This window comes from Mustelus asterias, chromosome 19 (genome assembly GCF_964213995.1).
Source record: "Mustelus asterias chromosome 19, sMusAst1.hap1.1, whole genome shotgun sequence".
NCBI lineage: Eukaryota > Metazoa > Chordata > Chondrichthyes > Carcharhiniformes > Triakidae > Mustelus > Mustelus asterias.
In genome coordinates, this window is record NC_135819.1 from 67701264 (window position 1) to 67714383 (window position 13120).

Genomic DNA, 13120 nt, shown 5'->3' on the forward strand with positions numbered 1-13120 from the left:
CTATTTTAATGAAAGGTCACTTGACTTAAAACGTTAATCTATTTCTCTCTCTCTCAGACGCTGCCTGACCTGCTGAGTACGAAAACGAGAGGGCACAGATTTAAACTGATTTGCAAAAGGAGCATATGTGATGTGAGGAAAAGGTTTTCACACCGCCAGTGGTTTTGGCCTGGAATGCACTGCCTGGAACTGTGGTGGAGATAGGTTCAATCAAGGCATTCAAGAAGGCATTTAATGATTACTTGAATAGAAACAATATGCAGAGTTATGGGGAAAAAGGCAGGGGAATGGTACTCTGCCACAATGCTCATTTGGAGAGTTGGTGTCGACGTGATGGGCCAAATGGTCTCCTTTTGTGCCACAATTTTGTATTTCCAGCATTTTTATTCCATCATCTGCAGTATTTTTGCTTTTGTGTATAATCCATCGATTGATGAAGATTAATTACATTCAGACCAGATTAAAGCAACAACTGAACTAGGTTTAGATCATCTGTGTGTAATCCAAATTGATTAAATGTCCAAACACTCGGTTTCCATTCCTGGTAAGAAACTAAAAACCTCGTGCCCCGTGATTATTTATACCAGCTTTCCTTCTCCATGACCTCCCTCATCAGTTCAATTTTCTTGTCTTTTGTCACTTTTTGTGTTGTAAGCACAACATCTTTCTGGGATATCCCTAGCAGAGAATGACAATTGCTAATGGGGGTGAGGGAGGTGCAAGAAAGCAGTGGTTTGAATTGTTTTTAACCTGCAGTGGTACATTATTAACTGAGATCTCTTTGAAGGCTGGATGGTCTAGAATTAACCCTTTAAAGCTTTCTTGATGGTTCACTTGGAAAGTTGCACTTAAACCCTTGTGTCCCTGTTTAAATAATCTTAGTTGGGGCCAAGGCTGTGCTATAGTTCACCAATTGGTACCTTTCCCAAATGTCCGCCCTTCACATGTGAGCCCCAGAAAGCTGTGAGGCCGTTATCCAGTCAATCAGCTAGCAATGTTATACATGTCATACAAAATGCACACCCACATCCAGACATTGACACCCAGTGCGGAATTGGGTGGGGAGGGAGAAGGACCTCCTCGTGGTCAAGCTGGCCACTAATTGGTCCAGCAATGGGAGGTCAACGGAGTAAACTGTCTGGACTGTGTGCCCCTATTTTCTGGCTATATTCACTGCTGGGTATCCCTGGAAAAGGAACACGCAGTGTCTGCAGGCACCACTGAGGCCTTCCGTGCCCGATGGGCACCACAAGAGCTGGGGTGCATTATCGATCCCTTTAATCACATTTTGTTTTGACATTTTAAGTTTCCTTTGAGACTCTGTTTACTCTGCATCTCTAAGAAACTGCATTTTTAATTTAGCCCAGTTTGTTAATTTAGTTTATTTGGTTAATGAAAAGAAGCACATCCAGACATTGGAAATCATCCTTTGGCAACTAAATCATGGCCAGCGACTGACGCTCTGTGTTCACAATGGATCTGATCAGGTTTGCTACAAATTGCAACACAATGTGGGAAAAATAAATAAACTTTTAAAGAGCAGCGAAAAGAGGAGGAATACAGATTTTTGAAAAATATATTTGAGATCCCCTGGCGATGCATTGGCTTTCTTCTTAAAATAGCCACGGTATATAGAGTAGGAGAATCCTTCTTCTTCGGCGATCACTCGCTAACAAGTATGATTGTCCACCTAAGAAACTCTGTCACTGATCATGGGTTCTGTGGGTCCTTGCATGGCTGAGGAGCCCAATCCTAGAGCAGCACCTCCAACCACACACTTGGCAGGTGTTTCCGGGAGGTGGGTTTGGTACGTGGACTTGAGATAGCTGGTATTCCTTCCTCAGGCTCCTTTACCAGGCCTCATCTTGCTGTTGGGCGTTCTCAAAGAATTGTGTACCTTCGATCAGGGGGTTCTTCCAAGTAAGTCTCTTCTGAGCAACAATCTCCTAGGCACTGACGTCTGTGTTGCCTTCAGGGTGGCTTCGAAGCACTCCCTTTGTCCTCCTCTCGTTTGGGAGCCTTCCTTGAGCTGGGTGAAGAAAATTTGCTTTGGCAGTCGGAGCTCTGACTCCTAAGCATGTGGCCGGCCCAGCAGAGTTGGTTTCGATGATCATGGCCTCGGTGCTGGTGCTCTTGGCTCCTTCACGGATGCTAATGTTAGTAAACCTGTCCTCCCAGCTGATGCAGAGAACCTATCTCAGACAGCATTGATAGTATCTCTCCAGAGCCTTGAGGTGGCATCTGTATGTAGTACAGGTTTCTAGCCATATCGAAGAGTTTGGAGGCTGATTGCCTCGTTCATGAAGATTGTGGTGTCAGCAAGGATATCACGGTTGTTGAAGACTCTCATCCTTAGGCAACCTAAGGCAGTGCGTGTGGATTGGATACAATGAACTGCAACACTATATTCCGCAGCCTATCCTTTTCCTCCTAAGTGCTTTATGAATATTTTTCATTGTATCCCAGAACATGCGACAGTAATAAATCAAATCAAATGAAATAATGTTGGATCTCCGCACTGATATCAGCCTTAGATGAGAGGTGCCTCCCCAGGGAGGGGAAATATTGCACATTTGGGAATGTTTCTCCTTTGATATAGATGGAGAAAGAGATCAGATCTTGCCCTGGGGATTTGAGTTTTCTAGAGGTTGAGACAGAGACTGATTCTTCAAAATGCTTCTGCGAAGGTGTCAAGCATGGCTTCTGAGAGAACAGAGAAGGCAATGTAATATGCACATTGAAGTTCCATCAACAAACAATGTCCGTGTTGTTTTCTTCTTGGATTTCAACTGGTTGAGGCTGAAAAGTTTTCTGTCCATCCTGTAAACAACGTCCACTCCATTGGGATGCTTGTTCTTGACAAGGTGAAGGATGATGGCAATGAAGATGGAGAAAAGGGTTTGTTTTTGTCTTATTGACTCAATCGGTTAGGATTATATTCACTGGAGTTTAGAAGAGTGAAAGAGGATCTCATAGAAACTTACAAAATTCTAACAGGGTTAGACAGGACAGATTCAGAACGAATATTCCCAATGGTCGGGGAGTCCAGAACTAGGGGTCATAGTTTGAGGATCAGGAGTAAATGTTTTAGAACTGAAGTGAGAAGTAATTTCTTCACCCAGAGGGTGGCGAATGTGTGGAGTTCGCTACCACAGAAAGTAGTTGAGGCCAAAACGTTGCCTGATTTCAAGAAGAAATTAGATATAGCTCTTGAGTCTAAAAGGATCAAGGAAAATGGGAGGAAGGGGGGGGGGGGGATCAGGATATTGAATTCGATGATCAGCCATAATCAGGATGAATGGTGGAGCAGGCTCGAAGAGCCTTATGGCCTACTCCTGCTTCTAGTTTCTACTTCTGTTGGTGAAGACTGTCATCGACATCTTGTCATGGAGGAATCAGAGAATGTTGATGAATTTCTCTGAACTGCCGACCTTTAGCAGGGTCTTCCATAGCACTTTCTGACTGAGTGAGCCAAAAACCTTGGTCAGATCGACGAAGACCACGTAGAGTGGTTGATGTTGCTCCTGACATTCCTCTTGAAGATGTCAAGCAGGGAAAACCATGGCCACTGTTCCATCGTTTGGTCAGAGGCCGTGCTGGCTTTCCAGAGGGAATACTTCAGAGGCTGGGAGATGATGTATGATGGGAGACTGGAGTATGAAGTTGGGCGATGATCTTCCCGATGGTGGAGAATAGGGAGATTCCTGGGTAGTTTCCACAGTCTGCTTTGTCTCCGTTCTCGAAGATGGTGGTGATGGCAGCGTCCCTGAGGTTGGCAGGAATTTCTCTGTCCCAGGTTTTCAGGAACAGTTGATGGAGATGACCGGTGATCTCTTCTCCAAGTTTGAAAATCTCCGCTAGAATCCTGTCCATTCCTGCAGCTTTTCCACTCTTCACGTGTGGAATGTTGGCTTTGACTTTGTCCATGCTTGGTGGGAGTCAAAGATCATCTTTGATGAGAGTGGGGGATTTCCTCAAATTCGTCCTCATCTATGATTATATCACAGTTTAGGAGCTCTTTGAAGTGTTCTCTCCATTGAAGGCCGATGTTTGCTCTGTCTCTAGGAAAATACTAAGTTACCTGATGTCAGCCCAGAACCAGCCTCAGTGTATTGACTCAAATCCAATTTTTCCTCAAGTGCCCCAGCACTAACGTTCAAGGAAAGGGAACTCATCTCTCTTACCTGGTCTGGTCTACAGGTGACCATGTCTTACCAAGCCGCTCAGTTGTTTGAAAATAATTACTCAAAGCCAGCAGCTCAACACCCACCTCACCGAATTGTTAGGGCGCAAGAGGCCCCATCACATCTGCACCGCCTCGCCATATGAGCATTGTGGCTTATAGTCTCATTCTCCTGTCTTTTCTTCATAGCCCTGCACATTGTACTCATCTTGGGGACAATTGATGGTGGCTGATAAACGTAGCCATGCTAATGTCATCAGCAACCAAGGACAAACACAAAGAGTAATCCCAGTGAGAACGCTGTGCTTTATTGTGCCATGTATACATTTCCTTACATTGCCCCAGCCTCTTCCATTCGGAAACATCCAGTCAAAAATGTGGAATCTAATTCCTTTTCTGAATGATAAATAACAGTCCATTAAGACCAAAGGGCCTGGCTAACCTCAAATGGTAGTCAGCTCGTGGCGTTTGCTACCAAATAAACCTGTTGGACTTTAACCTGATGTTGTTAAGACTCCTTACTGTGTTAACCTCAAATGGAACAGTGCAGCTGAGCGACAAGTCAGCTCGGTACCCTGTGCCCGTGTTGCATGAAGATTTTTTACATTAGATATTCTGCCCGGCTTTAACGGAGTACAAAATTATGCTGCTGCATTTGCTAACGGCACCCAAGTCTCGACATTTCTAATGTATCGTACGTGAAGCATTTTAAGAGATGCAGCAGAAATGTGACAAGGTGCTACAGAAATGCAGGTTAAGTCCAAACACAATCACCCAGCCAAAGAGAGAGAGAGACTGACTTTCATTTGAATATAACTTGGCAGAATCAAAGGCCAATCTTTTCACAAAATGGCCATTTCTGGAGATGAATAAACATCAATTGTTAATGGAGGATTAGTTTTTGTAACCTGCTTTGTGTTTTTTTTTCCCCAAACTACCTCTTCCCCTTAACTGCTCCCAGGATCCTTTGGCCAGTTTCCAGATGGTTTTAATTATAGCATTGGGATTGCACAGGGGCTGCAGCAGCTTGAGGCTCTTGTTAGGAGGGTCCTTTTATATAATCCGCTGGGGACACAATCAGCAAACAGCATCATACCTGGCTCAGCCCAACACTCTAATTAGTAGCTCACAGCAACCGCCTCACCTGGCCCACTCAGTAACAAGGAAAATAAAACACACACACATACACTTGCGCTGCTAGTATTCACTAAACACAAGGAACTGCTGAAATTAGGGGTGACACGTGAGCAAGGCACACCTGCCCACAAGTGCTACCTAAAGACAACCAGCAACAAGTTCATTTCCCACAAGACGCCAATCCTCGGCTTAATTAAAAGGCAAGACGTGTTTTTTTTTTGCTGTGTTCCAGCACGATTCATCTGAAGAAGCTGTCAACTGCCCAATGAAACTAGCCTTGGTGTGAACGTGTGACGCTTCAGCTTCTTAAATAAATCCCGATGTACCTGGCACCAGTTATCTACTGCACGCAAGAGAAGAGACAGAGGCAGTAGCAGCTGGAGATATATTCAACCTAATTTTCTTGCCTCAACTAAACAAGGTGTTCTTTCTCCTTTCTTGAAGGAATTCACTTGGACTGGGGTCCAGTCTCACAGGTATCTACATCCCTCTGGTATTTTTGCTAAGGTGGTCATTCCTTGCATGTGACTCTTAATGGTGACTGCTGGAAGTTATTCAACCAAGCCATCAAAGCCAAGCTGGATACTGTTCCCACCCAACATATGTAGTTAGAATCATAGAATGGTTACACAGTGCAGAAGGCCATTCAGTCCATCATGTCTCTGTTGGTTCTCTGCAAGAGCAACTTACTTTGTCCCACTCCACTACCATTTCCTTCAAATTCTCTCTCCTCGGATCCTGATCAAGTTCCTGTGAAAACCATGATTGGACCTGCCTTCAGTAAACTTTCAGGCAGTGCATTTCAGATCCTAACCTCTCACTAAACAAAGAAGTTTTTCCTCATACTGCTGTTGTTTCTTTTGCCAATCACTAAATCAGGGTCCTCTGGCTTTTCTGCCAATGGAAATAGTTTCTCTCTACCTGCTCTGTCTAAAGCCTTCACGATTTCAAATACCTCTATCAAATCTCGTCTCAAAGGTGCTGGATAGGGTAGGGCCAATCAAGTGGGCTGCTTTGCCCTGGATGGTTTAGAGCTTCTTGGGTGTTGTTGTTAATCTGCTCTGCAGTGTTGATTAAGGGGAGAATGTTGGCCAGGACAGTGGGTGAATTTCTTGAATAGTGCAACAAGTTCAATAATGTCCACTAGAATCAAAGGAAGAAGGAAGCAGGCCTTGATTTAAATGTTTCAGTCACAGGATGACATCTTCAACTATGCAGTGCTGCTAGAATTATATTGTGTATCAGCATGGATCATGCACTCAAGTCCTGGTGAGGAGTTTGAGCTCCAACTGTGTGGTACTGAGGCACATGGACCAGAACAACTCCTGCTTTCATAGAATCTCTACAGTGCAGAAGGAGACTATTCAGCCCATCGGGTCTGCACCAGCTCTCTGATATTATCTTACCAAGGCATTCTTCCTGTAACCCCACATATTTATCCCGTTAATTCCTTAACCTACGTATGTTGGGACACTAAGGGGCAATTTAGCATGGCCAATCCACCTAACCCGCACACCATTGGACTGTGGGAGGAAACCGGAGCACCCGGAAAAAACCCACACAGACACGGGGAAAATGTTCAAACTCAACAGACAGTTACCCAAAGCCGAAATTGAACCCAGGCCCTGGGTGCCGTGAGGCAGCAGTGCTAACCCCTGTGCCACCGTGCTGCCCTTTTTATTTAGTTTTAATCACCTATCTGATCTCATACCAGTAAGGGAACACAAAATTCAAAGATTGATAGATAGAGCTGCTGAAAACTCTGTGTGTAAGTGTGCGTGTGTGAGAGAAAGAGAGAGGGAACCAGCCCCAACAAAACTGTCTGTTTTTAAAAGCCTGACACGCGCTTGAGGCCATACTTAAAGTCGGGTTGGTGGGCTAAAGCACAGAGGGGGCAGATGACCAGTAAGAATCAACATTGCTTTGGAGGAAGGAATATGTGCTGGAGCGAAGGAGGGGGTGAGGAGAGCAATAGTTAAGAAAACTGAGGTGGATAAGAAAAAAGTCCACTTCTCATCAGGACACTTGTGTCGAAGCTTTCAGAAGACTCAGTTTGACTTCCTTCTCTCCTTTCCCCCAATGCCTCGTCAATGCAAAACAGGCTGAGCTCACCTGCGTCATTTTGTCCACAGAGACTGGGATTCCATCAATAGTCAGTGGAGGAAGGTCAGAATTAATCTCCTGAGGCGCTGGGGCATGCTCTGCCAACGCTGACTCCAGATCTTCCAGGATCATGCTTTTATACTTGCGTACCTGTGGGAAAGGCAGAGGTTTTAGGTAAACAATCTGCAGGGTGGCGACCGAGGGAACCGGCGCTAGGCAACAGCCTCCTCCAGGTGCTCCACAGCAACAAGCTGCACCAGCAAAACATGGTCGCATCTGCTGCTGCGATTCAGAGGGAAGGTGATGAGGGAGGAGAGGGAGGTTACTAACCAGCACAGACAACCAGGAATTGGAAACAAAGCCACCATAATTACCACCAGAGTACTGAACAACCACGTCAGTGTTTCAAGGAGAAACATCTCCAAGGAGGGATGGTCACATATCCCCCAGTGCTGTATTTTGTTAGTGGATTTGCACGAGATGGTGCATTGCACACAAGCAACCAATCGTCACACTTGGTTAGCCACCTGTTGATGCCAACATGGGTTTAGGTTCTAATCCCGATACAACATGAGGGGTCACAAAAGGGGTAGAGGGGTGTGGGGTGTATACCCCCTTCCCCACAGGGCAGACTGAGTCAGTCTCAGAGGAAACCCAAACAGAACCTGAGAGAAATTCCTCAATCTTGGCCATGAGTTGCCCCCACCCCACCACAGCCTCTCAAAAAAAGGAAAAAATAACGTTTACTAACAGCGGTGGGTTCACATGAAGAGAAAGTATGCGTAATGGAGCAGCACTAAATGGAAGGTCCTGGGGGTGTCAGTACATATATGAGAGATGGAGGGGGAAAAATTAAAGATATTGGGACTTCTAAACTGAAGCTGTACTTGAAAGGCAGACTGCCAAATGGCGAGGAACAGCAGCAATTTACATCTATGAAGAAAATCAAAGAAAATATAATAAACTGCCTTTGACACAGGTTAAAACAGCCGATCATCCCATGCTTTGTTACAGCCCGAACAGTAATCTTCACCACAACCCAATTAACAGCAAAGCCAGGTGTGTGTTTTAAAAGCAGATGCCGGCCCAAGCTCCCCAGGGGAATACCTTAACAAGTAAATTCACATCTACCTGCACATTCGCCAACACAATCCTACCCATCACCAACAACATCTCACACGGTTTCTCTGAAATGCATTGTAATGCAATCCCCCCGCCGGGAATAAACTCCCCCCCCCCCCCCCGACAGCACAGCCTGGGGACTCTCAGTCCACCCACGCTTGTACAGCCCCCAGCCCTGCCATTCATAACTGGGCCACCTGATCACTGGATGCATTTTCAGTGGAAATTCAACCCTCACCCCTGGATTTATAACAGCCTGTCCCAATGACAGATGGGAAGTGGTTATCCAGGAGTCGGCTCAAAGATCCAAACGGTTTCGCAGCATGAAGCGTAACACATTGGCTACCTGCCCCTCCAAGTTGCTAAGTTCAGAGTTAATGGTGACAGATTGGAGTTGCTCCACTGGATATTACAAAGCATTAATGTCCCTGGGCTATGGATAATAGGGGTGGGGGGGCAGGAGGATTAACTATTTGGAGTGGGGGGGAGGCGGAGGCAAGAAAGGTATCAGCTGTGATTCCAAAAGACCCTAGACATATTTTCTAAGACTGATGACAAACTCTCAGCCACGTGAGATGCTTGGTACTTGACCCATGCAACTGTACCCCAGCAATACCTTCTGGAGAGGAGCTGCAGTAGGGGTTTGTGGGCACGCAGAAAAGCAGATGCACTGGACGTTCTCCTCTCAATCCTTCCCTGCAGGCTTTTCAAAGGTGGGTGGAGAACTGGCTCCGAGGCTTCTGCAAGTTACTCAAATTAGGTACAAGGAGGCAGGTGATGTTGGCTTTGAGTGGTCATGGGGAGGAGGCAGCAGGTACTGAAACTTGCCGTATGTCTCCTCCATTGAATCCCTACGTGCAGAAGGAGGCCATTCCACCCATTGAGTCTGCACCAACCTCCTGTGGAGGAAGCCAGGTGAGACTCTGTCAATACTAGTTAGGGACATCCTCAAGATGAATCCAACATTTACCCACAGGTGGGCTCACATCGGTGTGATCTATAGATATGTACTGGAATTGGCAGGGCGGGATCTTACAGAAACACAGCCCGGCCCAGAAGGACAGGTATCTGCAACCAAATCGCTGACCCTTCAGCTGTCTTGCCAGGGGTTACAGAGCCTAAAATGGGGAGCACACACACGCACAGGCACGCACAGACACACAGGCACGCACAGGCGCACGCACACGACTTACCACATTCTCAAGAGGAGCAGCTCCAAACACTTTGAAAACTGGGTTTGGTTTGGAGGGTGAGATACACAGCACGATGGCCTGCTGTCCAACTCTGGTTGTGTATTCATCTAAGGTGGCCCGTAATTTCCTGCGGGGGAGAGAACAGAAAAACAGAAGCTCTGATGAGATGACGAAAGGATGGTTTCACAACAAAGAACCCGACACTGGGTTCATTTGGGCTACTGGCAGTACCGCAGGCAGACGGGTGTGAAGGACATAGATTTGGTGCCTCCCAATAGTGGCCTCGACCCAAATATTTTGGACAGTCCCAAACTGTACAAACCGTGGTCCTCAATTCCCTAGTCCCAACATGCCCAGAGCATTCTGCCAAAAAAGGTAAATTGGTTCAGCCCCACTCTCCTGTTACCCTAACCGCAATAAAAAAAAGCTCCTTTAGCACTAACTAAATTACACTAAACATATCCTTTACAGCCAATGTGTTTAACAAGAGATCACAGGCAGAAGGAGGAAGAATCTAATGGGTCTGGATCTTGGGCCATTATACTACAGATTTTAGTGGCCCAAAAAGATCGATATGAGAGTACGCAGTGCCCTTCTCAGTTAGTCAGCCCTGGTTAATACCTGCATACTGAAAAACTTGGAGCTTTTAGTCAAGCAGCAATATTGATTTAAAGGGGTACCTCTGTCATATTGAAGAGTGTTCAATCAAGCTTCAAATGCCATGCAAAACATTCCATCTGGGTATAGCAGCAATTAGATGCAGAATTAAGGTTCCCTATACTGTGCTCCTACACTGTGTCTAAAGCATGGGGCTCTCCCAACGGCTTTGTTAATAAACGTGCTGCCCTGTGCGGTACTCAGGCATGAAGGTCAGGAAAGTCCAGGGTTTGATCCACAGTCTGTGCTGAGTTGGCTGATCTCTGCCAGAGCTGTTTATAATTGAGCTCATTGTCCCAATGCTAGGAGTAGGAAAAACAACCAAGGCTACTGACCATGGGTCTGGTTGTTAGGAGGCGGTGGGTACAGTTTAACCCGTGAGGCCCACCATCATAGCCTGCTGACACTTACCAGGAGAAACATGCCCGTTTTTGCAGGAGCATGAAAAGGAGTGGGGAAAAAAATAATGGATGAAATGAAACTGTTACAAACAAAAAAAAAGGTGATTTTAAAATGAAGCACCGCAGGTGGAGAACACACAAACAACTGGCACAGGGAGCTGTTTGGAAAATAAAACTCAGACCTCCAGAGAAATTGTGGATGTCATATTGTGTTGTGTAGTTACCTAGTGGTATATTAAATACATACGAATAGATGTCCCTCAATCGGAGGCTAATAAAGTTAGAATTGGGTTATACGTTTTCAGTAGCATCAGGGCAGATTAATCAGCAAACTGATCAACCATTGATACAAAGCTCAACAGGCGGACCAACTCTCCTCCACCACCAGCTGTGAGCAGTCAGGTACCTCACACCAAACTGTTTCAAAGAGACCCCCTGCCATTTCCTTATTTACAGCCCTCGGTGTCAGTGGTAGAGAGTGCAGAACTTTTCTGTCTAAGCTCTCAGTGTTTATATACTCCCGGGCTCGACAATAGATGTAGAGTGAAACTCCCTCCACTCTAACAATGTGACTTAACCTCAGAAGATCAACTCACTCAGTTACAGACGTGGATTTGAAGCTGGGCTCTTTCCGATGCACGGCCAGGCTCTGGGCAGTGTATTTACTAACTACACCAATGGGGCTGCTTTGAAAAGAAAAGTGAAATTCTACATCAGCTTTTTTTTAAGCAATCAATCAATCAAATAAGAAAAGGTCACTGGGCCAATCAAGACACATCAGCTCTACACACACTCATCCAGCTGTACTCCAAATAATCTCAGTGCTTCATGCTGTTATTACTTCGAAGGGCAGACTATCCTCAACATCTCTCTCGTATCAAATGAAAAAAAATATTTTCTTAGTTTTTGTTCTAAATTTATTTTATGTTAATTTGCACTCAGCACAAGATCAGCCCTGGTCTAAGTGAACAGGCTGGAGGGACTGAATGGCACAGTCCTGTCCATCTGCGGCTATTTTCTTCTGCGTGTTTTGAAATAACGAGTCCACATTTTCACTTAACCTAATCTATTTATTTCAGCATTTTCCATTGCTCAGTGAGACTCCACCTCCCCCACCCACGCCCTCCCCTACCTCCCGAACTATCATCTTCCTCGATTTCAGAAATCACCCTCGTCTAATTGTTTCTCGCGGCTCATCCCCATTACGAGTGGGGGATCAGCTCTTTTCGCTCTATCCTGGACCCCTCGTCTACACAGTTACGCTTTACTTGGGAGCTGGTGCTCTGGGCTGGGATTCCTTGGCCATGGAGGGCAGTCTCACCGTAGCAAGCGTGTCTGCTGCCTTTTGCGTATAGACGGATTGGACTCAAAGGCGTGGGGCCGCTTCCGTTTCTTGCCCGTTGCCACGGCAGCGGCTGCCGCCATCCCCACCGGACCTGAAAGCAGAGATTTGAGAGGTCACCCATTGAAAAGCACCCTTGATGCCACGAGTGACTGTGCCTGACTTTGGGCACTGGCCGCACAAATCAATCCCACGTTGGCCTGAATTCTCAACACAAAAATTCCCAACATAAACAACAAACAAAGCAAAAAACAATATCAAAGGCTAACGGAGTTGGAGTTAAAATGATTCTTTGTTCCCACTTTTCTCTCGTTTTGATTAAACAACCTCCCCCAATCCCCACAAAGTTTTGGTTTGAAATCAGAAATGCCTTCATCTGCGACAAGCAGCTCCGTCACTGAAGATGGGAACAGTGGCAACGGTACAGCGAGGCAGATTGGAACAAAGAAAGATGTACATTTACATAGCACCTTTCACAACCTCAGCTCACCACAAAGCCACTCACAGCCCATGAAGTATTTTGCAGTATAGTCACTGTTGTAGCATCAGGAATTTAGGAGCCATACAGACCATGGAGGTCAGGGGCAGTCTGCTGCAAAGCTGGGACTTTCCACCATTGTCTTCAATATCCTTGCTTTTGGAGGGGGCTGGGGGGAATTCCAGCCAGGATTCGCACTCTGCATCACTTATCCACCAGTGTCTGTTGGAAAGGGCTGTGCATAAGCATCGTGGGGAGGACAAGATTAGCATTGGTTCCATACCAATGCCCGCACTCATGGCTCAGAACCACACATAATGACTGGGCACTTGTCACGGTAACAGTGAATGCAGAGTATGAACCATAGAATGGTTACAGCATCCTCAGGATGGGAGAGGCCCCGTGGTCTACATGGATTTTAGAAAGGCATCTGACCAGGTTCCACACGGCAAACTGGTCAGAAAAGCAACAGCCCATGGGATCCGGGTTGAAACCAAAATTGGC

General features: G+C 46.0%; 1 protein-coding gene across 10 annotated transcripts in view; it reads right to left on the minus strand.

Moving 5' to 3' along the window:
- nrf1 (nuclear respiratory factor 1) overlaps positions 1-13120 on the minus strand; it is a 68974-nt gene that overhangs the window by 46465 nt on the left and 9389 nt on the right. For 5 of the 10 annotated variants that reach the window (XM_078235811.1, XM_078235806.1, XM_078235808.1 and 2 more), the window contains exons 3-6: positions 12118-12232; positions 11393-11479; positions 9739-9865; positions 7433-7573 (exon numbers count right to left, since the gene is read on the minus strand). In XM_078235811.1, coding sequence (XP_078091937.1) covers positions 7433-7573; positions 9739-9865; positions 11393-11479; positions 12118-12232 — 470 coding nt within the window. The remainder of the gene's footprint in view (positions 1-7432; positions 7574-9738; positions 9866-11392; positions 11480-12117; positions 12233-13120) is intronic. The other 5 variants (XM_078235807.1, XM_078235810.1, XM_078235804.1 and 2 more) reach the window with 1 other exon arrangement.